The sequence below is a fragment of the Engystomops pustulosus genome, chromosome 9 (genome assembly GCF_040894005.1).
Source record: "Engystomops pustulosus chromosome 9, aEngPut4.maternal, whole genome shotgun sequence".
NCBI classification, from domain to species: Eukaryota; Metazoa; Chordata; class Amphibia; order Anura; family Leptodactylidae; genus Engystomops; species Engystomops pustulosus.
Genome location: NC_092419.1, coordinates 57,386,352 through 57,411,869, shown reverse-complemented (window position 1 = coordinate 57,411,869; position 25,518 = coordinate 57,386,352). Strand labels below are relative to the sequence as shown.

The 25,518-nt window shown below is 42.0% G+C and overlaps 1 protein-coding gene across 5 annotated transcripts in view; it reads left to right on the top strand.

Moving 5' to 3' along the window:
* DRP2 (dystrophin related protein 2) overlaps positions 1 to 25,518 on the top strand; it is a 206,713-nt gene that overhangs the window by 83,848 nt on the left and 97,347 nt on the right. For all 5 annotated transcript variants that reach the window (XM_072123744.1, XM_072123748.1, XM_072123746.1 and 2 more), the window contains exons 4-7: positions 11,477 to 11,600; positions 22,628 to 22,896; positions 22,984 to 23,130; positions 24,985 to 25,063. In XM_072123744.1, coding sequence (XP_071979845.1) covers positions 11,477 to 11,600; positions 22,628 to 22,896; positions 22,984 to 23,130; positions 24,985 to 25,063 — 619 coding nt within the window. The remainder of the gene's footprint in view (positions 1 to 11,476; positions 11,601 to 22,627; positions 22,897 to 22,983; positions 23,131 to 24,984; positions 25,064 to 25,518) is intronic.

Genomic DNA, 25,518 nt, shown 5'->3' with positions numbered 1-25,518 from the left:
AGCTTACAATACAACATTAGAACCTTTGTGATTGGCTGATGGAAAGACATCACATTAAACAATTAACTCCTGCCTTTTTTATTTTAGACCATACTCTGGTCATCAACTTTAGTGTTGGGCAACAGTATCCCACTAGCTGTTTCTACAATTCCCATCTCAATTGCCACAATAGGGGGACCTGTCAAACTCCAGGGGTATTGGACCCACTTGACCACAGCGGACGATAACATAAGCCGAAACCTGGGACCGGAGTCTAAGTGGCACCTGGTTTTCACCAGAGCCTGCCGCAAAGCGGGTTGGACATGCTGCGATGTGGTACCACCAAGTCGTTCCACCGGTGCGACTTTGTCCACGGTGGCAGCCAATGCAAGGTACAGAAACGCAATGCAGGTTCTTGGTCGGGGACAGGCAAGAGGTCAGGACAGGCGGCACAGGATCAGGGTCAATGGCGGAGGAGCGTAAACGCAAACAGGTCTGGGGTCACAACGGGAAATCTCACTAATCGTAGAGGACATGGGAATAAGCTTTTTCTAAGACTGTAAGGCACAAAGATGTAGCGGGGTGTACTGGGAGAGGCCGGTATGTAAAGGATTCTGGGTACGACTAGAGCCAATCAGCAGCATGCTGGGCAGTTAAATTTTCTAAAGCCGACGCGCATGCCCTAGGAAAACTGGGATGCACAAACACAGCCACCGGAACGGAAACAGGAGCGAGGGCAGGTGAGTCGGGAATTCCGGGGCATCGGGGCACACAGAGGAGCACGGGTGAGCCTGTGACCCCATGAGGTCTTTACCTGGCTTTGCAATCATGACTCTATTAGTTTAGGCAGACAGCCTTTATCTTGGGCTTCCTGAAAAAGGCAGGGGGATAGTTGTGTCTTTTGAAGTTTATATAGTTGCGCAGGAACTCCGTCGCAATGGGCCTGGTATGGTACTTATCTAGATATGGTTGGAGGTAATTGTTGAAGTCGCCAAGCAGCAACAGTGGAACACTGGGATATACAGCCGCAAAAGACAACAACATCTTTACAGGAGAGTGGGTATGTATAAAGCTACGAGCAGATATTCAGTGCCCATGTTATTTCTACGGAGGCGACTTAGATAGTAGTGCAGATATATTGTGCACCACTCCTGTGCCCATATTACGATGCATTTTGTGCTCCAAATCTCCAACTGATTCTTCTGTCTCCCAGACTCTCATTAACTTTACCGAGATCTTGTTGAACCAGTCCGCATGACCGCGGTGTGTAAGTGTCCCCACCATGGATCGGACCCCCCAGTGTGCCTAATGGGGGATCCAATCCCTCCTGCCGCAGCTCCGGGTTCCGGGGAGTGCCCTGAGGCTGCCTGCTCCTCTGCACACTGGGTTCTGCCTCATGGCAGGACCCGGCTGTAGGTAACTGATAGAGATTAGAGAGCATATTCGTCCGAGCTTGATGCTCGTTCAAGCATTAGCGTACTCGCACCTGCTTAGTGCTCGGACGAGTATTTTGCCCGCTCGAGAAAATGGCATCTCGCGGCGTTTAGATTTTTGGCGGCAAGAAACAGAGCCAATCACAAGCCAGGAGACTCTGCAGTACACCCAGCATCACGTGGTACACTTACATGTCAATAGCAGTGGTTGGCTGGCCTGATCAGGTGACCCTGGAATAGACTAGCCCCTGCCCGCGCTGCTCGGATCATTCTCTGTCTGGATGCCATTAGGGAGAGAGCTGCTGCTGGTCAGGAATAGCGTTAGGGTGTTCTAGTAGATTACTGTTAGGCAGGAGTGATTCTAAAAGAACCTTACTGTTAGGCAGGAGTGATTCCAAGAACCCAACAGCCCTTGTTAGGGCTACATTAGCGTTTTTCAAAAGTGACACACTCAGTCACAGCACAAAATCCTTTTGTGTGCTGTCAGTGTAGGTTAGAAACTAGCCATAGCAATCATCTTCTATGGTTGCTGTCTGATTTCTTCTGCACATTTTGTTCTATTAAAAGAAAAAAAAAGAAAACAAAAACTTTTTTTACAGTTTGTATTTTTTTGTCTGTTTTGTCTATATAATAGACTTTAATTTTGAAAATGTTGAACCCACGGGCTAGGGGTAGAGGACGAGGGCATCCAATTTCTGCAGGGGTCAGAGGCCGTGGTCCTGGGCAGGGTGAGACAACACCTGCTGATAAGCGAGCAGGGGAACGCCGCAGAGCTACACTCCCTAGTTTCATGTCTCAAGTTACTGGGACTCATGGTAGAGCACTGTTGAGGCCAGAACAGTGCAAACAGGTCATGTCGTGGATTGCGGACAATGCTTCAAGTAATTTGTCCACCAGTCAGTCTTCCACGCAGTCCACCCATGTTACCCAAGTGAGCGCTCCTCCAGCTCCTCCACCTCAACCTCCTTCCCCCCAGTCTACCCCCTCCCAGGAAAATTTGGCATTTGAGCCAGCATACTATAAGGAACTGTTTTCTGGACCCTTCCCAGAGTCACAAACCACTTGTCAGGTTGCTGCTGAGCTCTTTCCCGATGCCCAGGTTTTCCACCGGTCGCAGTCTGTGGGTTATGATGACATTCGTAGTGGAAGAAGTGTGTAAAGAGGTGTCGGACGATGAGGAGACACGGTTGTCAGAAAGTGGTGAAGTTGTTGTCAGGGCAGGAAGTCCGAGGGGGGAGCAGACTGAGGGATTGGAGGATGATGAGGTGACAGACCCAAGCTGGGTTGAGAGGCCAGGTGCTTCTGAGACAGAGGCGAGTCCTATACAAGAACAGGTTGGAAGAGGCAGTGGTGGGGCCAGACGGAGAGGCAGGGCCAGAGCAGGTGCATCAGCTCCAAATGTAGTGAAGTAGTGAAGCTCTCGTGGCGAGGGCTAGATTTTCTGAAGTCTGGAGGTTCTTTAAAGAAACAGCGGATGGCCGACGGACTGTGGTGTGCAACCTGTGCCACACCAGGATCAGCAGGGGTTCCACCACTACTAGCTTAACCACCACCAGTATGTGCAGGCATATGATTGATAAACACCCCACTCAATGGAACCAAGGCTGTTCACCTCCGGCCGGGCACACCACTGCTCTTTCCCCTGTGTCATTTGCTGCCTCTGCTAGTCAGTCCCCTGCCCAGGACCTCCCGCCCGAAAACCACACCTTCGACTCCACGATCCTCCACAGATTCCACCAATGTCTCCATGCGCAGCGTTCAGCTGTCTATACCCCAGACGCTGGAACGCAAGAGGAAATACAGTTCCACCCACACGCCCAAGCCCTCAACGTCCACATCTCCAAATTACTCAGCCTGGAGACGCTAAGCGACAGCAGGCGGTGCTCAAACTGCTGAGCCTAGGCGATAAAAGGCACACCGCCCAAGAGCTATTAGAGGGCATCACGGCGCAGACCGATCTGTGGCTGGCACCGCCTCCAACTGCGATTGTAGACTGCCAGATGTGAACTTCCACCAGAACTGCTAGTCAGGTCAGTCAGCTTCCTCAAGTCTACAATGAGGAGTGGACATGACTGTCTGATATCTGTCAGGTGCTGAGTAACTTTGAGGAGTCAACACAGATGGTCAGTGGCGATGCCGCCATCATCAGCCTCACCATCCCGCTGCTTGGCCTGTTGAAAAACTCTCTGGTTAGGATGAAGTCGGAAGCTTTGCACTTGTCACAAGAGGCGAGGGAAGAAGACTCCCTTGTTGATAGCCAGAGGTGGAGGAGGATGAGGAGGAAGAGGAGGAGAATGTTGGCGAGACAGAAGAGGGGACCATTGCTCAATCCTTAACTGTTAAGCGTGTATGGGCAGAAGAAGAGGAGTTGGAGGAGGAGGAAATGGAGAGTCAGGCCAGTGAGCGGAGTGAATTCTTGCGCGTTGGGACTCTGGCGCATATGGCAGATTTCATGATAGGCTGCCTATCCCGTGACCCTTGCGTTCAAAGAATTTATTCCAGCACCGATTACTGGGTATTCACTCTCCTGGACCCATGGTACAAGCAAAATCTTTCCACTCTCATCCCTGTAGAGGAAAGGAGTGTGAGAGTGCATGAATACCAGAAGGCCCTGGTGCACAAGCTGAAACAGTATTTCCCTTCTGACAGGGCTAGCGGCAGAGGGCGTACTTCTGCGGGACAAGTAGCGAGGGAGAGTAGGCGAGCAGGCGAGCAGGCACCTTGTCAAGCACTGGCAGGGGTACGCTTTACAAGGCCTTTGCCAGTTTTATGTCACCCCAGCAAGACACTGTCACTTGTCCCTAGTCTCGGCAGAGTAGGGCTGATCTTTACAGAAAGATGGTGAGGGAGTACGTAGCTGACCATACCATCGTCCTAAATGATCAAACAGCTCCCTACAACTACTGGGCTTCAAAGCTGGCCCGAACTGGCGCTGTATGCCTTGGAGGTTCTTACCTGCCCTGCCGCTAGCGTGTTGTCAGAGCGGGTTTTCAGTGCATCTGGTGGCATCATCACGATAAGCGTACACGCCTGTCAAGTCACAGCGCTGACAGGCTGACGCTTATCAAGATGAATCAAGCCTGGATTTCTCACGATTTCCATTCTCCACCAGGTGAAAGCAGCTCAACCTGAATTATTCTCATGTACGCACTCCTCCTCCTCATTCTCCTCCTTCTCCTCCTTCTCCTCTTCTTTGTACACTAAAGCAGAGGCAACTGGCTATTTTTTGCCAGGGCCAACTGGCTCTAGCTATATTAATACATCTATTTAATTTTTCTGGAGTTTTCTGTTTTGAAAACTTTTTTGGACTGCCACATACAGGCATTATCCAAATTTAATAGCCGCCTCCACACGTCGTCTTTATAGCAGCCTCCATGCTTAGTCTTTATAGCTGCCTCCACACGTTGCCTCCATTGCTGTCTCCACAAGTTGTCTCCATTGCTACCTCCATACGTCGTCTTTATAGCTGCCTCCAAAAGTCGTCCACATAGCTGCCTCCATACATCGTCCCCTTTGCAAAAATTTTGGGTTGCTTTAACGGCTTCCACATCAAACTTGGTCGCCACCCTGCTGTGTTATCCACAAAATATACCGCCAAACTTTTATAATTGACCGATATTATTTCAGCGCTACTTGCGCATCTCTTTACGTTCCCCTCCCCCGCCATAACCAGGCCAAACACTTATAAGAACAGTACTACACTTGATCTTACACAAAAGGTTTTTAGGAATGCTGTTTGTAGCCCCCATCTGCTTTGAAAATTATAATTTTTTCAAAGTAAACGCTTCTGGCCCCCAGGTCCATTTTGGGTGCGGAGGAGCCGAGAGACAGGGGCTTGGACAGGCGAAAGCTCGCCTGGCAGCGGACCGCCAGCTCCATCCCAAGATCCAACTAACATCGTTTGAACTGCAGCAACCTTCAACCTACAACCTATAACCTTTTACCTCTAAAATCTATCTTTGCACTCCTCTTTTCTCACCTACTTACGTTCAACTCGGGTGCCATAACCATCCCCATTGCCTCCACACGTCGTCTACATATCAGCCTCCACAGACCGTCTCTATAGCTGTCTCCACATGTCGTCCCCTTAGCAAACGAGCTGTGTCAGGCTCATTTTTCGGGTGTTTCACTAGATACGTTATGGAACTTGGTCACTCTGTCTCCGCCATGCTGTGTTATCGTCTAAATATACCGTCAACCTTTTGTTCACATAGGAAATCATTTCAGCGCTTCTTGCTCACCTCCTTTGGTTCCTCTCTGCCGCCATAACCAGGCCAAATACTGATACATACAGTGCTACACGTTATCCTCGCCAAAAGGAATTTTTTAAATTGGTTTGAAGCCTGAGTCCATTTGGGGTATTTTGCCATGCCACTCTCTAGCCTGCCGCTGCTGCCACTGCCTCTGCATGTGTCAGGGTCAGGGTCAGTGTCAGGGTCAATTAGTGGGTGTTTTAGATGCTATCTCGCCTCACTTGGTCACTCCAATAGTGCGAATAGGCAGCCTCAGAGGCATCCATGCATGCTGCCTCTGCTGTTTCCTGTCCATTTCTGTGGTGTTTCCATCATTTTCTGAGGTTTCCAGGTGTTTGGCCAAGCTTCCCTGTGCAGAGCCTTGATCCCCTTGAAAAATGCTCGAGTCTCCCAATGACTTCAATGGTGTTCGTTATTCGAAACGAGCACTCAAGCATCGGAAAAAGTTTGACGAGCACTCAAGCATTTTATTGCTGTGTAAACGCTTGAGCAAGTGATCAGATGAACGCTTGTTCAAGCCAATAAGTGGTAAATGTCAAAAAAAGGAAAAAAAATAAAGTTAAAATCATTTTATAATAATTAAATAAAATAAAAGTCCCATAATCATCCCAATTACTTATAAAAAACAAATGAAGTATATAAAACACAAAAAACACACAAATAAGTACATATTTGGTATCACCGCGTCCGTATCAATCTGTACTATAAATTTAAAACAATATTGAACCTGCTCGGTGAACGACGTAAAAAAAAAAAACACGAAAAACCATCAAATACCCTCACAAAAAATATTCTAAAATGTGATAAAAAAAATGTTACATGCTCTTGTATGATACGACTGAAAATAACAACAAAAAAGTTATGCCTCTAAAAAGTTGTTGATAGTAAAAACAATGCGATTTTCTTTAATATTGGTTTTGCTCAGTAAAATTGAACAAAGATAAGAAAAACTATATAAATTAGGTATCATCGTAATTGTAGTGAACCAGAGAATAAAGATAATGGCGAGCGGGGAAAAAAATCTCATGAATAAGCTATAGACCCCCAAAATTAATTATCTATACATTGTATCTCACCTCGCAAATAATAAGCCCCATATGTTCACATTACCAAAAAAAATTTAAATTTTATAACCTGTACAATGTGACAATACAAATCTGCTCTGAATGGCACTGCTTTGATTCTATGTCCGGCCCTGTGCCCGTACAGAAGTTTACCACCACATATGGGGTATCGGTGTACTCGGGAAATATTGGGCATCAAACTTTGCAGAGCATTTCATCATTTAAGTCATTATGAAAGTCTCATTTTTGGCCTAAATGAATGTATTTTCCCAAAAAATTCAAAGTTTCTAAATGGCACTTCCTTTTTGTTTTAACCAATGTGAATAACTTAAAGGGTTAATAGACTTAATAGAAGTTTTACATTCGTTGAGGAGTGTAGCTTCTATAGTGGGGTAATTTATGGGGTTTTACTATAATTTAGGCCTTTCAAAGTCACTTGGAAGCTGAGTTGTCCCTCAAAATGTGAGTTTTGGCAATTTTCATGAAAATTTAGAACTTTAGGTGCGATTTTTAAGTCTCATAACATCCTAGAAAAAGGAGAGGATGGATAAAATATCATTCTAACATAAAGCAGATATTCCGCAAATGTTATTTATCTAGCTTTTGGGGCAGTTTTACTTCCTCTCTGGAATGTAGAACATTTCAAACTTTGAAAATTAAGATTTTTCCGAAATGTTTGAAATGTTTCATTTTTTTCCATAATGAAATGCAAAACTTATCACTTAAATTTTAAAGTACAATTTGTCTTAAGAAAACAATCTCAAAATCACCTGCATATGTTAACCCCTACGGGACTCAGCCTATTTTAGCCTTAAGAACACGGCCCCATTTTTCAAATCTGCCCTGTGTCATTATAAGTGGTTATAGCTTTGGTACAATATAAGATATCCAGGAGATTTTGAGATTGTTTTCTCGTGACACATTGTACTTCAAATTAGTTTTGATGATATATTTTGTGTTTAGTTATGGAAAAAAACTAAATTTGGCAAAAATTTGGAAAAATTCTTTATTTTCATAGTTCTAAATTCTCTACTTCTTTTACTAGAATGTTATGAGGCTTAGAATTTGGGTGCCATTTTTCAAATTTTTGGGAAAATCCCCAAAACTAATATTTAGATGGACCTCCTCAACTTCTAATTGACACTGAGAGGCCTAAATAATAGCTAGACACGTAAATTACCCCATTATGGAAACTACACACCTCAACGTATGAAAAAGCACTTTTAAGAAGTTTGTTAACCCTTTAGGTGTTTTATTGGGGTTAAAACAAAATGGAGGTGTGGTCTACAAATTGTAATATTTTTTGACAATGCATTCATTTTGGGTGGAAAATTAAACTTTTGTAATGGATTAAATGAAAAAAGGCTCCACAAATTTTGATACCCAATTTCTCCCGAGTACACTGATACCCCATATGTGGTGGTAACCTGCTGTATGGGCGCACGGCCGGGCATAGAATGGAAGAATGCGCCATGCAGATCAGATTTGCTATGTCACATTGTACAGGCTATAATTTTTTTAGTTTTATTAATGTGCACCCATAGGGGCTTATTTTTTGCCACATGAGATGCACTTTTCTGGTACAAAATTTTGGGGCATCTATAGCTAATTGGTGAGATTTTATTAACTCTTTGTTGGTGGAGGAAATGAAAATCATCAATTTTTAGGAACTTTTTTGTATTTTTTTTTTGTCCGTTTACCATACCGTAAAAATAATATATTATTTTTATTCTATGGGTCTCCACGATTATGAAAAGACCTTATTCATATAGTTTTTTAAAATAAAATTCCCATTTTATTGAATAAAAAGTAATTAGGCAAAAATGTAAATTTTAGCATCACTGACTTTCATATGCATAACTTTTTTATTTTTCGTCTTACAAATCTGGTTAGGGGTTTATTTTTTGCAAGAAGGATTGTTCTTTTTAGTGGTCTTATTTTAGAGTGCGTAACTTTTTTTAAATCACTTTTTAGAGCATTTTTAAAAGGGTATTAATTGAAAATTATCTTTTTTTTGCAGGGTTTTTGAGGTTTTTTTTACAGGGTTCATTTTGGAGGTCCAATAATGATTCTGTTTTATTTTACAGATTGTCACGGATGTAGCGATATCAAATTTGTGGGGGTTTTGTGTATTTTATTCAATTTTCTGAATAAAAACTAATTTGGAGACAATTTTGATCATTTTAGCATCACCATCTTTTCATATGCATAACTTTTTTATTTTTCGGCTGACAAATCTGGTTAGGGGCTTACTTTTCTGCGAGAAGAGTTGTTCTTTTTAGTGCGTAACATTTTTTTAATCACTTTTTAGATAATTTTTTTAAAGGTATTAATTAAAATGTATCTTTTTTCGGAACATTTTTTGCGTTTTTTCCCCCCGTGTTTACCGTGCAGGTCCAGTAACGATTCTGTTTTATTATACAGATTGTTACGGACGTTTTTTTGTGTGTTTGTGTTTTTTATACTTTATTAAGTTTTTATGGGAAAATGTCATTTTAGGGGCTTATATTTTTATGTATTTTTTTTTTATTTATTCTAATGTGTATTGTTTAGTGATTTTACTTGTTTTTACTTATACTTACTTGAACTTGAATCAGCGATGCTCTGATCGCTGGTTCAAGTTCAATAAACTGCTCTACAATGCTTTTACATTGTAGAGCAGTGTAAACTGTCTCAGCATGCAGAGCATGCGCAGACAGTTTACAGTCAGACCCGGAAGGGGTCTGACTGCAGAGGACATCGGGCAGCCCCGGAGCACATGGCAGACTTCGGGGCTGCCCAGAAGAGGATCGGATCCCCCGGTAAGGGGCACGGGGATCCCATCCACAGCAGGAACACCCTTACACGCCGCGGTCATGCTTGACCGCAGCATGTAAGGGGTTAACACCCGCGATCGGAGTCGTCAGCCGCTGCTTCTGGTACCGGCTCAGTTATACTACGTCCCGATGCGCTTAGCATGTAGCCGCAGGGACGTAGTATAACGTTATGGTGCGCCTAGGGGTTAAAGCATTCCGAAGTTATAACCAATTATCGTGAGACTTGTGCACTAAGAAAATGGGGTATAGAGCGAAAATATTTTTTGCTACATCTGTGATTTAATGACTACATTTTACAAGAAGGAGACAGATGTAATTTGCATTTAAAATTTGAATAAAATTTACATTATTTTGCAAATTACATCTGTCTCCTTCTTGTAAAATGTAGCAATTATCGTAAGACAGGTTAGAAAAATCGAGTCTGGTCATTGAGCTGAAAACAAGCTCTTGCACAAGCACAATGTGCACAAGCCCTTTAACCCCTTAACGTTCTGCGCCGTAGCTCTTTTTTACGATCGCCGCGCCCCCGAACGTCATCGGGGGGCGGCGATCGGTTGCCATGGTAGCCTCGGGTCTTCGTTTGACCCGAGACTATCTGGCATCTGCAGATTCGTTACAATGAGCCAGTGGCTCATTGTAATGAATGTGCTGCAAAAATGCCATATATTGCAATACAGAAGTATTGCAGTATATGGTAGGAGCGATATGATTATCTAGGGTTAATGTACCCTAGATGGTCTAAAAAATAGTGAAAAAAAAATAAAAAAAAAGTTTAAAAAACAAAAAAAATTAATAAAATATTAAAAGTTCAAATCACCCCCCTTTCCCTAGAATGGATATAAAACATAATAAACAGTAAAAATCACAAACATATTAGGTATCGCCGCATCCCAAAATGCCCGATCTATCAAAATATAAAAACGGTTACAGGCGGCGGTGACCTCCGAGGCGGGAAATGGCGCCCAAATGTCCGAAATGCGACTTTTACACCTTTTTACATAACATAAAAAATGAAATAAAAAATGATCAAAATGTCGCACAGACCTCAAAATGGTAGCAATGAAAACGTTGCATCATTTCGCAAAAAATGACCCCTCACACATCTCCGTGCGCCAAAGTATGAAAAAGTTATTAGCGTCAGAAGATGGCAAAATTTTTTTTTTCTTTTTTGTACACATTAGTTTAATTTTTGAAAATGTATTAAAACACAAGAAAACCTATATAAATTTGGTATTGCCGCGATCGCACCGAACCAAAGAATAAAGTAGGTGTGTTATTTGGAGCGAAGAGTGAAAGTCACAAAAACTGAGCCCACAAGAACGTGACGCACATGCGGTTTTTTTTCAATTTTTCCACATTTGGAATTTTTTTTCAGCTTCGCAGTACACGGCATGTTAAAATAAATAACATCACGGGAAAGTAAAATTTGTTACGCACAAAATAAGCCCTCACACAGGTCTGTACACGTAAAAATGAAAAAGTTATGGAATATTTTGAAGTTGGAGAGCGAGAAATGAGCCGAAAAACCCTGCGTCCTTAAGGGGTTAATTATACAAAATACGTGACAAGTAGATTATTTAGCTGCTTACATGTATAAGCAAATAACTTGATACCTGCCTCATGTGCTTTTTGCCTGTGATATTTTATGTCATTTTATTTTATATTATGTAATTAATAGAACTATCCTATCAAGTTAAATTCCCATGTGTGAATGTGCATATAACAGAAGCGCAAAAATTGATCTGGACAATGACCTGGACCTGTACATTTTATGTACCAATGAAGAGGTTAATGTACCCTAGACAGTTACACATCAGAAATATTCAAGGCTGTTTGAAGTATCAACAGAATTAATCAACTTTTGCTATTGTTGATGTGCTTGGAAATGAGCATGCAATATTTGTTGTTTTGTGTTGTTTTTTACACTCCAGCTTTTTATGGAAGAAGTGAAGTCTCGAGGTCCTTATATATATTCTGTACTTGAATCTGCCCAAGCTTTCCTTACTCAGCATCCTTTTCAAGAAATAGAAGAGGATGCATCTGCATTAGCCAAAGGTAAGTGTTTCCAAAATAATTTTGTTAATCTCAGTATTTTTTTCTGTCTTAATACATTTTGCAAATGGAGAACAGAAAAGAAGTCATAAATAAAAATCTCAGTTTTGCAACAAAAATGTGTGTGTACTATGTAAAATGCAGTTGTGCTGAATAGTTGTTGGCCCCTCCTATACTAGGTTTGTTACATGGTATTTTGGCTTTGCCATAACCCCTTACCACGGAAACTCTGGTAAACCATATTAAAGTTGTACAATGATCTATTGCGGCCTACCCCTGAATTGGATCTGTTTTTTTAGTTCCACATGCAGTATAGGTTATTCAGATAAGATAGCTTTTTTTCTTACCAAATACCTTCTTGGATGTTATTTTTCTCTTAGAAATATGACAGAGCTCAGGGTGTCACCATGCAAATATGAGACCTAATTTGGTATTTACACTGCATTGGCAAGCAATTACATCCCTGAGATAAGACCCTATTTTAGAAAGTACATCCCTCAAGGATTTTTTTTCAAGAGACATAGTTATGCACAAGGTATGGTGCAAAGTCAGAATTGCAAAGGAGGGTTCAAGTACCATAGGGGGCCCAGAATAAATAGAAAAAAATATGAAGGAAAAAATGCAATAAAAATAATTGTAACACTTATTTCCCTAAATTGCATATAAAATAAACAAAATTATAATCCAGTTAAGCATGTCACGTATTAGTTTTTTTAAAGGTATTTAGAAATGACTAAAATATAGATATTTGGTATCTCTGCGATCACACTGACATAAAAAATAAAGGAGATGTTTTATCTGGATTCGCCACAGAAACAATGCCCATCAGCATCGGTGCAACTGTGTTTTTTGCCCATCCCGATACAGTTATATTTTTCCATCTTCACGATATGTGGCATGTATTATTAAATAGTGCCCCTAGAAAGTACCATTTGTCCCACAGATGAAAAGGAAATCACCAAATAGCTTTTTAAATGGAAAAACAAAAAAGATATGGCTTATGACTTTCACTCCAAATGACATTTTAGATTTGATATTGTATATATTTTATGTTTGTATACCGTATATACTCGTGTATAAGCCAGGTTTTTGATAACAAAAAATGTGCTGAAAAACCTCACCTCGGCTTATACACGAGCCAATTTAAAAAAAAACTTACATACTCCCCCCAGCGCCCCGATGCTCTACGCGGCTCCCGATCCTCGGCACGTCTCCTCTTCTATCTTCTCTATGCTGTAGTAGCCGGCAGAAACGCATCCTCACGATCTGCTGGCCGGCTGGCAGATCACGTGGACGCGTCTCTGCTGGCTACTACAGCATAGAGAAGATAGAAGAGGAGCCACACCAAGGAGCGGGAGCTGCGTGGAGCTTTGGGGCGCCGGAGGGTGAGTAAGTTTATATTTTTAATGTGCTGGGCAAACTGCGGTCGGGTTGGCTGTATACTACTGGGGGTTCACTGGCTGTATACTACTGGGGGCTGGCAGGCTTTATACTACAGGGGCTGGCAGGCTGCATACTACTGGGGGCTTGCTGGCTGTATAATACATGGGGCTGGCGAGCTGTATACTACTGGGGGCTGGCTGTATATTACATGGGGGCTGACTGGCTGTATACTACATGGGGGCTGGCTGTATACTACATGGGGGCTGGCTGACTGTATACTACTGGGGGCTGGCTGTATATTACATGGGGGCTGACTGGCTGTATACTACATGGGGGCTGGCTGTATACTACATGGGGGCTGGCTGACTGTATACTACTGGGAGCTGGCTGGCTATATACTACTGGAGGCTGGCTATATACTACAGGGGGCTGGCTATATACTACAGGGGGTTTGCTGGCTATATACTGGAGGCTGTGACCAATGTATTTCCCACCCTCGGCTTATACTCAAGTCAATATGTTTTCCCAGTTTTGGTGGTAAAATTAGGGGTCTCGGCTTATACTCGGGTCGGCTTATTCTCGAGTATATACGGTACATTTTTAATAAATGTTAATAAAAGAAAACAAGCAGACATTTTCAATGCTCCTCCTGATTCTAGCCTGGAGTCTATATCAACCTATAATGAGTCCTATAATGAGCAGGACCAGTACGGACTTTACAAATGTGTATATGCTGGCTAGTCCAATGTAGAAAAAACTACTCCTGCTGATCACTTGCCTGCATTAACCCTTAGGTTACTGCAGACAAATCCAAGGCTTTTGCCACACAACCTTTAACTGCCTCTACGATAGATACCTATTTTCCCATATTACACCCTTCACTTTCTCACTTACCCTTTCCTCAGTTCTGACACAGCGGGGCGAATTCCTGAACTTAACCAATGGGTCCAGCATAAGGCATCCGCATTACCTTGAAGTATCCCGGCGCTATGCTCCACAGAGAAACTAAAATTTTGACGAGACAAGAACCACCTAGAGACCCTTGCATTCAAACAAGTGAGGGATGAGTGGTCAGTTATCAGACAAAACTGCCATCCCAGCAAGTAGTAGCTCAGGGCCTGCAAGGCCCATTTTATCGGTAGAAACTTCTTTTCTACTATACTGTAGTTTTTCTTTGCTGGCAATGTCCTATCAGGTTTTAGAATTAGAACAATTGGACTGACCCACTCACTTTTGGACTCCTCAATAACCCGTAGTTTCAGCATCTTCTGTACTTCCTCTAAAATGGCTTGTCTATGACCCTCAGGGACTCAGGATGGCCTTGATCTTACCTTTACCCCTGGCTCAGTGACAATGTCATGTTTGATTAAAGATTTAAGCCGGATATACAACATCCACAGTGTCCCCCAGATCCAATCTGGTACTTACTTCCTCATAGAAGCCAATCAGATTAGTCTGACAGGACCGATCTCTCATAAACCCATGTTGATGCTGGCTTATAAGGTTATGTACTGTGAGATACTCCAAGATAGCATCTATAACAAACCTCTCAAATATTTTCCCCACAACAGAAGTTAGACTCACAGGTCTGTAGTTTTTTTATTCTTTTTTGTTTATTGGTACCACATTTGCTATGCGCCAGTAACGAGGAACATAACAAGTTCTCAGGGAATCTTCAAATATTAAAAATAATGGTCTGTCTATCACAGTACATAGTTCATGCAGAACCCGGGGGTTTATGCCATCTGGGCCCAGTGATTTGTCTATCTTAGTGGTTGTGAGGCGGTGTCATACCTCTTCCTTGGTTAAACTGTTGCCAATCCAAAGAAAATTTCCATCATTCCTCATAGTGTCTGGGGATTTTCCTGGGTGAAGACAGTCAAGAAGGCGACATTCAGTAGATTGTCCCTTTCCTCATCTCCTTCCACCATGACCCCCATGTTATTCCTAAGGGGGCCCACACTCTCCGTTTTTAGTTTCTTATAATTTATAGACTTGAAAAATACTTTGGTTTTATTTTTGCTCTACCTGGCAATATTTCTCTCAGTCTCTATTTTTGCGGCCTTTATCTGTTTTCATATGATTTATTTTTCTCTCTATAAATCTGTATATATCTACCTTCTTGTTTTAGCACCTTAAACGCCATATTTTTCTCGCTTATTGCACTCCTTACAAAACTAGTTAGCCACATTGACTTTTTCTTGTTCTTTTTATGCTTTTTCCCATATGGTATGTGTTTCTCACAGGTCTTTTTGGTAAAAAATCCCATTTTTTGGGGGGGGCTTTTGTCTTTCAGAACATGTTTCTGCCTATACGGTCTTCAATTAGTTGCTGAAAATTTGTCCCCCTGAAGTTTAGAGTGTCCGTTGCCCCTCCACTAACGCTCTTAGTACAGCGTAATACAAAATCAATGATGTTATGATCACTATTACCCAGGTTCCCCCAACCTGTAATTTTGATACCCTGTCAAGTCTGTTGGTTAGGATAAGGTCCAGCAGTGCCCCCCCTCTTTTTGGCTCCAGGACAATTTGCGACAGTAATTGTTTTTTGTTGTCGACAAAAACCTGCCACCTTCTTCCCCCCCAGTCAATACCTGGGTAACTGAAGTCCCCCATGATAAGTCCTTCACCATGCTTCAGCATTCTCTATGCCACCTCCATTATATTTGGAGCCTTATAACAAACCCCTAGTAATATTTTATTATTATTTTTTCCCTCCCCTTATCTCCACCCATAGGGACTCCACATTTTCATTTGCGTCACCGATGTTATCTCGCAGCACATTCTTGAGGCATGATTTCACATATAAACAAACTCCTCCCCCTTTTTTATTTATACGATTTTTTCTAAAAAGACTATAACCATCTATAGTAACAGCCCAGTCATAGCTACTGTCCATGTCTCTCTGATACCCACTATATCATATTTGCGCTCCAACATTCCAGTTCCAGTTCCTCCATTTTGTTTGTGAGACTTCTGGCATTTGTGTACATGCACTTTATATGGTTTTCCCTATCCCTATTGTTCTTATTCCCCAATCTTCTTCCACCCCCCCCCCTTCCTCCCCCCATGGACTATTGCTCTTCCCAGTTTGTTATCTACACTTTTGACCTGCACAAGTGTAGTTACCCTCCACCCAATTCTCTAGTTTAAACAATCCTCCAACCTTCTAGCCATTTTTTCCCCAAAACATCTGCACCCTCCCCATTGATGTGCAGCCCATCCCGACTGTAGAGCCTGTAATCGACAGCAAAGTCAGCCCAGTTCTCCATGAACCCAAAGTTCTCCTTCCTACACCAACTTTCCTACACCTCCCTAATCTCTTGCTGCTTTTCTGGTGTGGCACGTGGTACAGGTAGTATTTCGGAGAAAACATCCTTTGAGGTCCTTGGCCTGAGCTTATGGACCTTCCACCTACCTCCTACTTTGTCATTGGTGCCAATGTGGACCATGACCGCTGGATCCTCACCTGCGCCTCCCAGTAATCTGTCAACCCGATCAACAACATGCCGAACCCGAGCACCTGGCAAACAACACACTGTTTGGTATGCGCAGTCTTTGTGACAGATTGCCCTGTGTGTTCCCCTAATAATTTAATCTCCCACTATTAGCACCTGTCTGACTTTGGCTGTGCTCCCATTAACCTTCTTACTGGAGCAAACAGTCCCCTGGTTGCTAGAGGCCATGCCTTGCTGCAGCATTTCTACCCCTGAGCTGATATCCCCCTCATTTGCAACTCCCTCTCTACCTGCCTTCTACATATTACCCTACTAGCTGCCCCCTCCATCTGCACCTCCATACTTCCATCCCCGTCCTGTTCTCCAGGAGCAGCAAACTTTGCTCCATATTATCAATTGCCTGCAGTCTTGAAACTTTTAAGGCTTCCAGATGAGCAAATTTGCCACACTAAGCCCCTGTGTTCACTGCAACAAGATATGGCTGCAAAACCAGGTAGTAGTGCAGAAAGAAGCCACTTTTCACCTTCCTGACACACCCATTTTTAAAAATCTGCCCTGTGTCACTATAAATGGTTATAACTTTGAAACGCTTTAACATATCCAAGTGATTTTACAATGTTTTCTCGTGACACATTGCACTTCATGTTAGTTGAAAAATTTGGGTGGTATGTTTTGCATTTATTTATGAGAAAATCAGATATTTGGGGAAAATTTGGAAAGATTCTTGATTTTCGAACTTCAAAATGTTCTACTTCTTCCACACATAGTCATAACCACAAAAAAACATAATAATTAACATTCACCGAATGTCTACTATATGTGGACATGGTTTTTTATGCATACTCTTATTTTTGTAGGATGTTATGGGCCTTTGAACGTTAGGTGCAATTTTTCACATTTTCATAAAAACCGCAAAATACTGCTATTGAGGGACCTGCTCAGGCTTCAAGTCACTTTTAGAGGCCTAAATAAAAGTAAAACCCCATAAATTACACCATTATAGAAACTTCACCCCTCAACGTACATAAAACATGAAGTTTGTTAATCCTTTAATTGTTTTACAGGGGTTAAAACAAAATCGGATACAATTTTGAAAGTAAAATTTTTTTGGCTAAATTAATGTGTTTTTCAAAAAATGTACAAATTCTCAGTGGATAAAATACCAAAACGAACCACAAAATTTGATACCCCATATTTTGTGATAACCTGCTGTATGGGCACACACCTGGGCATCGAAGGGAAGCTGCACCATTCAGAGCAGATTATGCATTGTCACTTTTTATTGACTATACAATCTTTATTCTTTTGGCAATTTGGACATATAAGGGCTTATTTTCTGCGACATGAGATGCACTTTACAAATATTTCATTTTAGTGGGTCATTAGCTTGTTGATGAGATTTTATTAACTCTTGAATGTATGGGTGAAAAGAAAATTGTCAATTTTGGTTGCCTCTCTTTATAATACTTTTTGGGGGTCGTACACCGTACACTAAAAATACTATATTATCTTTATTCTACAGATCACCCACGATTACGGTGATACCTCATTTATATAGTTTTTCATTTATTTTTACAATTTTACTGGAAAAAAACTAATATAGAGGAAATCTCATTTGTTTTTGCGACGCCATCTTTTCGGAAACATAACTTTAATATTTTTTGGTTGACAGAGCTAGGACTTACTTTTTATGTGTTGAGTTGTCCTTTCAAGTGGCACCATTTTGGCTCACATAACTTTTTTTGATCACTTTTAGAACATTTTTGTGAAGAGATTTTATGAAAAATGTACATTTTTGGCGAGTTTTTCGTGTTTTGTTTTAATGGCGTTCATCGAGCGATTTTTTGGCGATTTTGTGTTTTGTTTTTTTTTTACTTTATTACATGTGTATAGGGAATGTTTGTGTTTTGGGGACTTTAAATTTATTTAATTAATTCTTTTTATTAAAAATTTTTTTAATTTAATTTTTTAACTGTTTTTATTCACTTTTACAGGTTAGCTTGAACAAGCTATTTTTCACCTGTAATACAGATGTACACTCACCGGCCACTTTATTAGGTACACCATGCTAGTAACGGGTTGGACCCCCTTTTGTCTTCAGAACTGCCTTAATTCTTTGTGGCATAGATTCAGCAAGGTGCTGGAAGCATTCCTCAGAGATTTTGGTCCATATTGACATGATGGCATCACACAGTTGCTGCAGATTTGTCGGCTGCACATCCATGATGCGAATCTCCCGTTCCGCCACATCCCAAAGATGCTCTATTGGATTGAGATCTGATGACTGTGGAGGCCATTTGAGTACAGTGAACTCATTGTCATGTTCAAGAAACCAGTCTGAGATGATTCCAGCTTTATGACATAGCGCATTATCCTGCTGAAAGTAGCCATCAGATGTTGGGTACATTGTGGTCATAAAGGGATGGACATGGTCAGCAACAATACTCAGGTAGGCTGTGGCGTTGCAACAATGCTCAATTGGTACCAAGGGGCCCAAAGAGTGCCAAGAAAATATTCCCCACACCATGACACCACCACCAGCCTGAACCGTTGATACAAGGCAGGATGGATCCATGCTTTCATGTTGTTGACGCCAAATTCTGACCCTACCATCCGAATGTTGAAGCAGAAATCGAGACTCATCAGACCAGGCAACGTTTTTCCAATCTTCTACTTCCAATTTCGATGAGCTTGTGCAAATTGTAGCCTCAGTTTCCTGTTCTTAACTGAAAGGAGTGGCACCCGGTGTGGTCTTCTGCTGCTGTAGCCCATCTGCCTCAAAGTTCGACGTATTGTGTGTTCAGAGATGCTCTTCTGCCTACCTTGGTTGTAACGGGTGGCGATTTGAGTCACTGTTGCCTTTCTATCAGCTCAAACCAGTCTGCCCATTCTCCTCTGGCATCAACAAGGCATTTCCGCCCACAGAACTGTCGCTCACTGGATGTTTTTTCTTTTTCGGACCATTCTCTGTAAACCCTAGAGATGGTTGTGCGTGAAAATCCCAGTAGATCAGCAGTTTCTGAAATACTCAGACCAGCCCTTCTGGCACCAACAACCATGCCACGTTCAAAGGCACTCAAATCACCTTTCTTCCCCATACTGATGCTCGGTTTGAACTGCAGGAGATTGTCTTGACCATGTCTACATGCCTAAATGCACTGAGTTGCCGCCATGTGATTGGCTGATTAGAAATTAAGTGTTAACGAGCAGTTGGACAGGTGTACCTAATAAAGTGTCCGGTGAGTGTATTACACTGTGTAATGTAACACACTGCGCATGGTCAGTGTGTTACAGCCAGGTCCTGCCAGAAGGCAGGAACCCAGCACCCGGAAGAGGATCGCGCAGCCCCGGTACATTGGCAGTCCCAAGGCTGCGATCGGAGCAGAGGACCCCCCCGTTAAGCGCCGCGCGGTGGTCTGTGTGTGTGTCTGATTCTTGTCAAATGCTCCTCCCACGATGCCGTACTATTACGTCAAATGTCGGGAAGGGGTTAAAGTACAAATCAAGTGTTTTATTCTTGCTCTTCAAATGACACAACATAAGTTCTGCCTTAACCCTTTCAGGACCTCGCCATTTTTTGTTTTTTCATTTTAATTTTTCACCCCCCACAATCTAAAATCTATAACTTTTTTATTTTTACACGTAAAGAGCTGTGTGAGGGCTTGTTTTCTGCATAACAAATTGCACTTCCTAGAGATGGTATTTATTATTCCATGCGGGAAAAAATATTAGAAATGCAGTGAAACTGGTGAAAAAACAGGGGTGATGATCCTCGGCCAGATGGCGGCGCCCATGCGCCGGCACCTTTTTGAAGCCGCCGGCAGCTTTGTCGGCGGCAATGTGAAGGTTAACACCCGCGATCGGTAAGTCTTTGCTACGGTATGCTATTACATCACGTGTCGTGAAAGGGTTAATGCAGGCTAAACAAAACAAACCTTGCTCGACTGGGTACTGACTAATAAATATCAAACTCTGTTTGAGCAACACCTTTGGCAACACAGGGTTAACCTGGTATTGCAAAATCAACATCTCTCTCCATTCAATAGGGTTTTTCTCTCAACTCAAGAGGACCTCAAGTGTCTGGAAGTGGTAATGCAGTTGAAAAATATCTGCCTGGAAAGTAATATTTAATTGTGACCAATCAGAGTTACTGTTACAATGCAAAGAGAATGCTAGTTGGATAATGAGCTTGCCACCTCACAAGAGGAGTTTATAAAACCCCTTGTGACTGGAAAGTTCCAGGCAGTGATGGGAATTATGGCTCTTCTTTGTGAGCTGGCTCATTAGGCTCCACTCACTAAAAAGAGCCGGTTCTTCTGGCTCCTGAACGGCTCCCTATTAAATATATAATAGGGAGCCACAGGCCAGTCAATCACCCCACACCGCTTCACTTTTAACTTGATTGTAATATCAGTCACTCTTAGAGCTGGCTCGTTCACGAACGACACATCACTAATATCAGGTCAGTCCAAGTGAGGAGGTCAGTCAGTCCAGGAGATTTCTAGATACAGAGCTTCATGGAAGCACTAGTGTCTGTGGCACACTGCTCTGACGCACTTGGCCTGACTGGAGACCATGCCGAAGCAGACATCCACCTTCAGGGGTCTGCCTTATCCAGTTGCTGAAGCAGCCAACTAACCTCTCCAGCCGGAAGCTACCTTTACCAGGCTGGGAGCACCTCCTGTGAAACGATATCCAACCAGCCATCTCAATCCCAGTTGATGTTATTGCTGTTGTAGCTGTTGCCGAGTTCTGAATACACAAACTGTAAGTTGAATGTTTTACAAACTCTGCCTCCAACTGATCCCTGTGTAAGGCTGTTACCACTGAGGGCTCCCCATTCACCACACCAGGCATCCCTACATCTACATTGGGGTTGCCCCATGGAGAAACCTTCTTCAATTTCAGCCTCTCCCTCCATTTCTTGTACTTCCACCAGCCCGCAACCTGCCAGGCAGTTGATGAGACCTCTGTTTCGCAGTACTGAGCAACGTGACTGAAGACGAGTGCTATGTCGCGCTCAGCCAGCCACTCTAGGGTACCTAGGGCTTCGGCTATCTCCAAACCACAAAAAAAAGCATAGGCCCTTGTTTTGGGTGTTGCATTTGCAACACAGTCCAGGATTCAGATCCCCAGTTGGTGCCCCACCTACTGATTCTAGCCTGGTGTCTATATCAGGCTCTATCGAGTCCTGTGACCTGCACCAGTGGTCTACTCTATATATAAATAGGACTGAAGCCCGGATGGAATAGTTGTCCCACTACCAGCCAATCCCTACTCCATAGTAAGGCTCAGGTGTCTATGCTGGCTATGCCAACATAGACAAAACAGACTACTCCTGCTTCCCACATTACCTTAGGTTACTGTAGACAAATCCAGGACTTTTTCACACACCCTTTTACTACCTGTACGACAGATACATCTGCTCCCAAATTAAACCCCTCACTTTATCACAGTTCCTAATGACTTAACTTTTCACAGACAATCACTGGTTAGTCTAATCTTCTTAGAGCTGGATCATCAAGGGAAATATTCTTTAGGTATGGAAAGATTTTATCAATTGCCTGCTTATCTCCCTGAGGTAAAAGCTTTGAATGCTTTCAGATACACTTTTCAGTGCAGGAGAACAAGCAGAAACACGGTATAGCAAAGCTGCTTTTCTTGTATAATGCAAAAATTAAGCATTTCAAAAGAAAGGACAGCTATACTCACCTCCAAGTATACACCTCCAGATTTGTCTTCAGTGCTGTCTTCCCCGACTGCCTCTAGCATATACAGTAGATGCACTGGGAGTTTCTCAGATATGGCATAAAGGGCAGAAATTATCATCACAGTGCATTTCTTCAAAACATGGTGCCAACAGATTATGATTTGCTTGCCCTATTTTACATCAACTGATTAGTATTGTAGTGAAGAATATTGTGCTCAGTGGGGCAGATTTATCAAGCTGTCTGAAAGTCAGAATATTTCTAGTTGCCCATGGAAACCAATCACAGCTCAGCTTTCATTTTACCACTGCTCATGAATATTTTAAAGGGGAGCTGTGATTGGTTGCCATGGGCAACTAGAAATATTCTGACTTTCAGACAGCTTGATAAATCTGCCCCAGTAAGTTTTCAGAAATAAATATGTTACTGCAAGTCACCAAAATGCAGTAGAAATGCTTCGATTTCTTTTCCATCTTCTCTAGATGCCTCTCCGAAGAGCCGATCTCAGAGTCTTAGCCGCTTACTCTGGAAACAAGCAAGTGTTGCAAGTGAACTATGGGATAGGCTAACGGCTCGCTGTTTAGACCAGCACCGGCATCTGGAAAGAACAATAGAGCAGCTTCGGGATTTGGGGGTTTCAATTAAAGAAGCTACAGATGCACTGAACCAAGCAGAGAGTGTGCAAACAACTTGGGAACCGATAGGGGATTTGTTTATAGATTCCTTGCCTGAGCACATTCAAGCTACAAAGGTAGAATTAAATGAAAGTGTTTTATTATTGTGATATTTTACCCAATATTAGCAAATTTAATGAAATGTTATCTTAACTGATCTTTAGCTTTTTAAGGAAGAGATAACACCTATCAAAGACACAATCAAGATGGCAAATGACCTTGCTCATCAGCTAGCCCTGTCTGATGTGCACCTCTCTATGGAAAATGCACGTGAGCTTGAGCAGATTAACAGCCGTTGGAAACAGATACAGGTATATGCAAATAATATACCATGATCACCTTCACAAAAAGTTTCTGTATTTACTAGTATAAATTATAGTATTATAAAAAATGCACTTATCTCCGTGCTTAGGTAAGTAAGAAACCTCCTTAAACGGGTATTCCGACGAAGACAAGTTTCTTAAATATACTCAGGAAAACAAAATAACACATTCTCTAATTAACAAAAATGCAGCATTTCACATAAAATTCCAACCTGTCTCTATTAGTTCTAATGTAAACTAATATCAGTTTGTTTAGACACGACCCTGTAACTTCTGACTTAGGATCAGGGATGCCATCTTGGATTTCTATGTGACTGCCCTAGAGATGAGATTTCTGTCTCTCTCTCTCTGCTCCCTGCACTCTAGGGCGCCTCTCTGGGCGCCCCTATGCAGTCCAGGACAGAGCTCACACAGACACAGACAGCTCTGTCCTGCTGTGATACACAGACACTAACTTCCTGCCGGCAGCAGCCTGAGGAGTGTTGAGCTACAGGCAGATAAATTCATTCTCAGGGTAAGTGGAGACAAGCACAGCAGATCTAGTGTGTTGTGGAATAGCAGAAATGAAGGAGAGCTGACTGTCAATGTGTGCAATAGGCATCTCATGGATCTCATCATCTCTGATCTGTCTCATCTCTCTTTCTATGTCTCAGATACTAATACAATGTAATCTAATAATCTAATAACATCATCAGCTCACAGAACTAGATGGATCCTCTCCACACCTTGAAATTTTACACTAACCATCACTGAGTGATAGCTAAAATAGCAATAAAACTGAGTAGAATTGTAAAGGGTTAAAATATTTATTGTGTTAACATCACTAGGGAAAAAATTGAGAATTTTCTTTCGTAGGAAAATCCCCTTTAAGGAGACTTTGCTATTAAAGGCCTCCAGCAAGTGTGCGGAGACCAATAGTCATTGATGCTCCACTGGGGATTCTGGGAAATGAAATATGCAAATGTTTTTTCCGGATTGGATAAGGAAATCTTATATTAATTGAAATCTATATTAATTATAAACAATGGTAAGTAATTGAACAAAAGAAATATGAATGAAATCAGTATTTGGTGCAACCTCCTTTTCCTCATAAAATAAAATTTCTTTAAACCTAGAAAACAACAAAGCAATTACTTGCTTTACAATCTACTTGCACACAGTTGAAGGAACTTGGCAGGGTTTCTTTTTTTCCAAAGATCTTGGAGAACTAAGCACAGATCTTCTCCGGTTCAGACTAAATTATTTCTGTCTCTTCAAGTTATTCTAGATGCTGAGATTAAAGTTCTGTGGGGTCATATCATCACCAGCAGGACTCCTTGTTCTTCTTCCCAACAAAGATAGTTCTTTAAGAAAATTGCTGTATTCGTGGTATATTTATTGTACTGGTGATGAGATTTTTAACACTTCTCTCTTCTTCTTTCTTTCTTTCATTTTTTCCACAACTATCTTATTGCCTATTTTTTAAAGGGGTTGTATTATTAATGATATTTAGACCCCCCCTCTATTTGCAAAAACAAGGATCGTAGGTTCTTCTTATTTGCTACATAGCACACAGATTACAATGTTTCAGACGTGCTATATGACGCACCAAAATTGTAGTGGTCAATGGAATCCATTCTGTGCTTCATTGACTATAAAGGGAACTTCTAAACAGTTAATGGGATGCATGGAACCCAGAAGTATAAAACATTTAAGGGGAACCTATGATCCCATGTTCGGCAGGTTGCAGGGGTCGAAGGGACTAACAGGCAAGACCACCTGATATTTGATATTTATCCCCCTATCCTTAATAACATCTGCATACAAATGGAATAAATGTATACTTAAAATATTCTTTTTCAGACTTCTGTTACAGAACGTCTCCGACAGCTACAAGATGCTCACCGTGACTTTGGACCTGAGTCTCAGCACTTCTTATCTTGTGAGTTTCCCCATTTTGTTAATTGATCATTGTGTTAAAGGGATCAAAGAAAGCATGTTCACCTCTACCTACCATCATGTAGGGTTTAAAATATTATTTTTAGCTTTCCTTATTTTATTTTGAAAATCTCCTGTTAGCTACCAAAAAAACACCTGCAAAGTCATATCCAAATTAGCCAAAGCGAGTCAGGCTGGTAGGCACTACAAAGAACCGCATAGCACTTATAACTGAGATTCTTGTCTTTAAAATTATACCAAAAGCATGGTACTTGGTGAAACAGGGCCAATGATTGGGGCATCGGAGGCGACTCTTTCTGTCCAGCCCTTAGGGCACACACCCGTCTATAGACGGTAATAGCGGCACGGCGTATGGAAAAGATAGAGTCTGTTATTTATCTCTTCAGTTAACACTGGCTCTGTGTAAGATGTCCTGAAGGTTATTTTTTTTTGTATGGG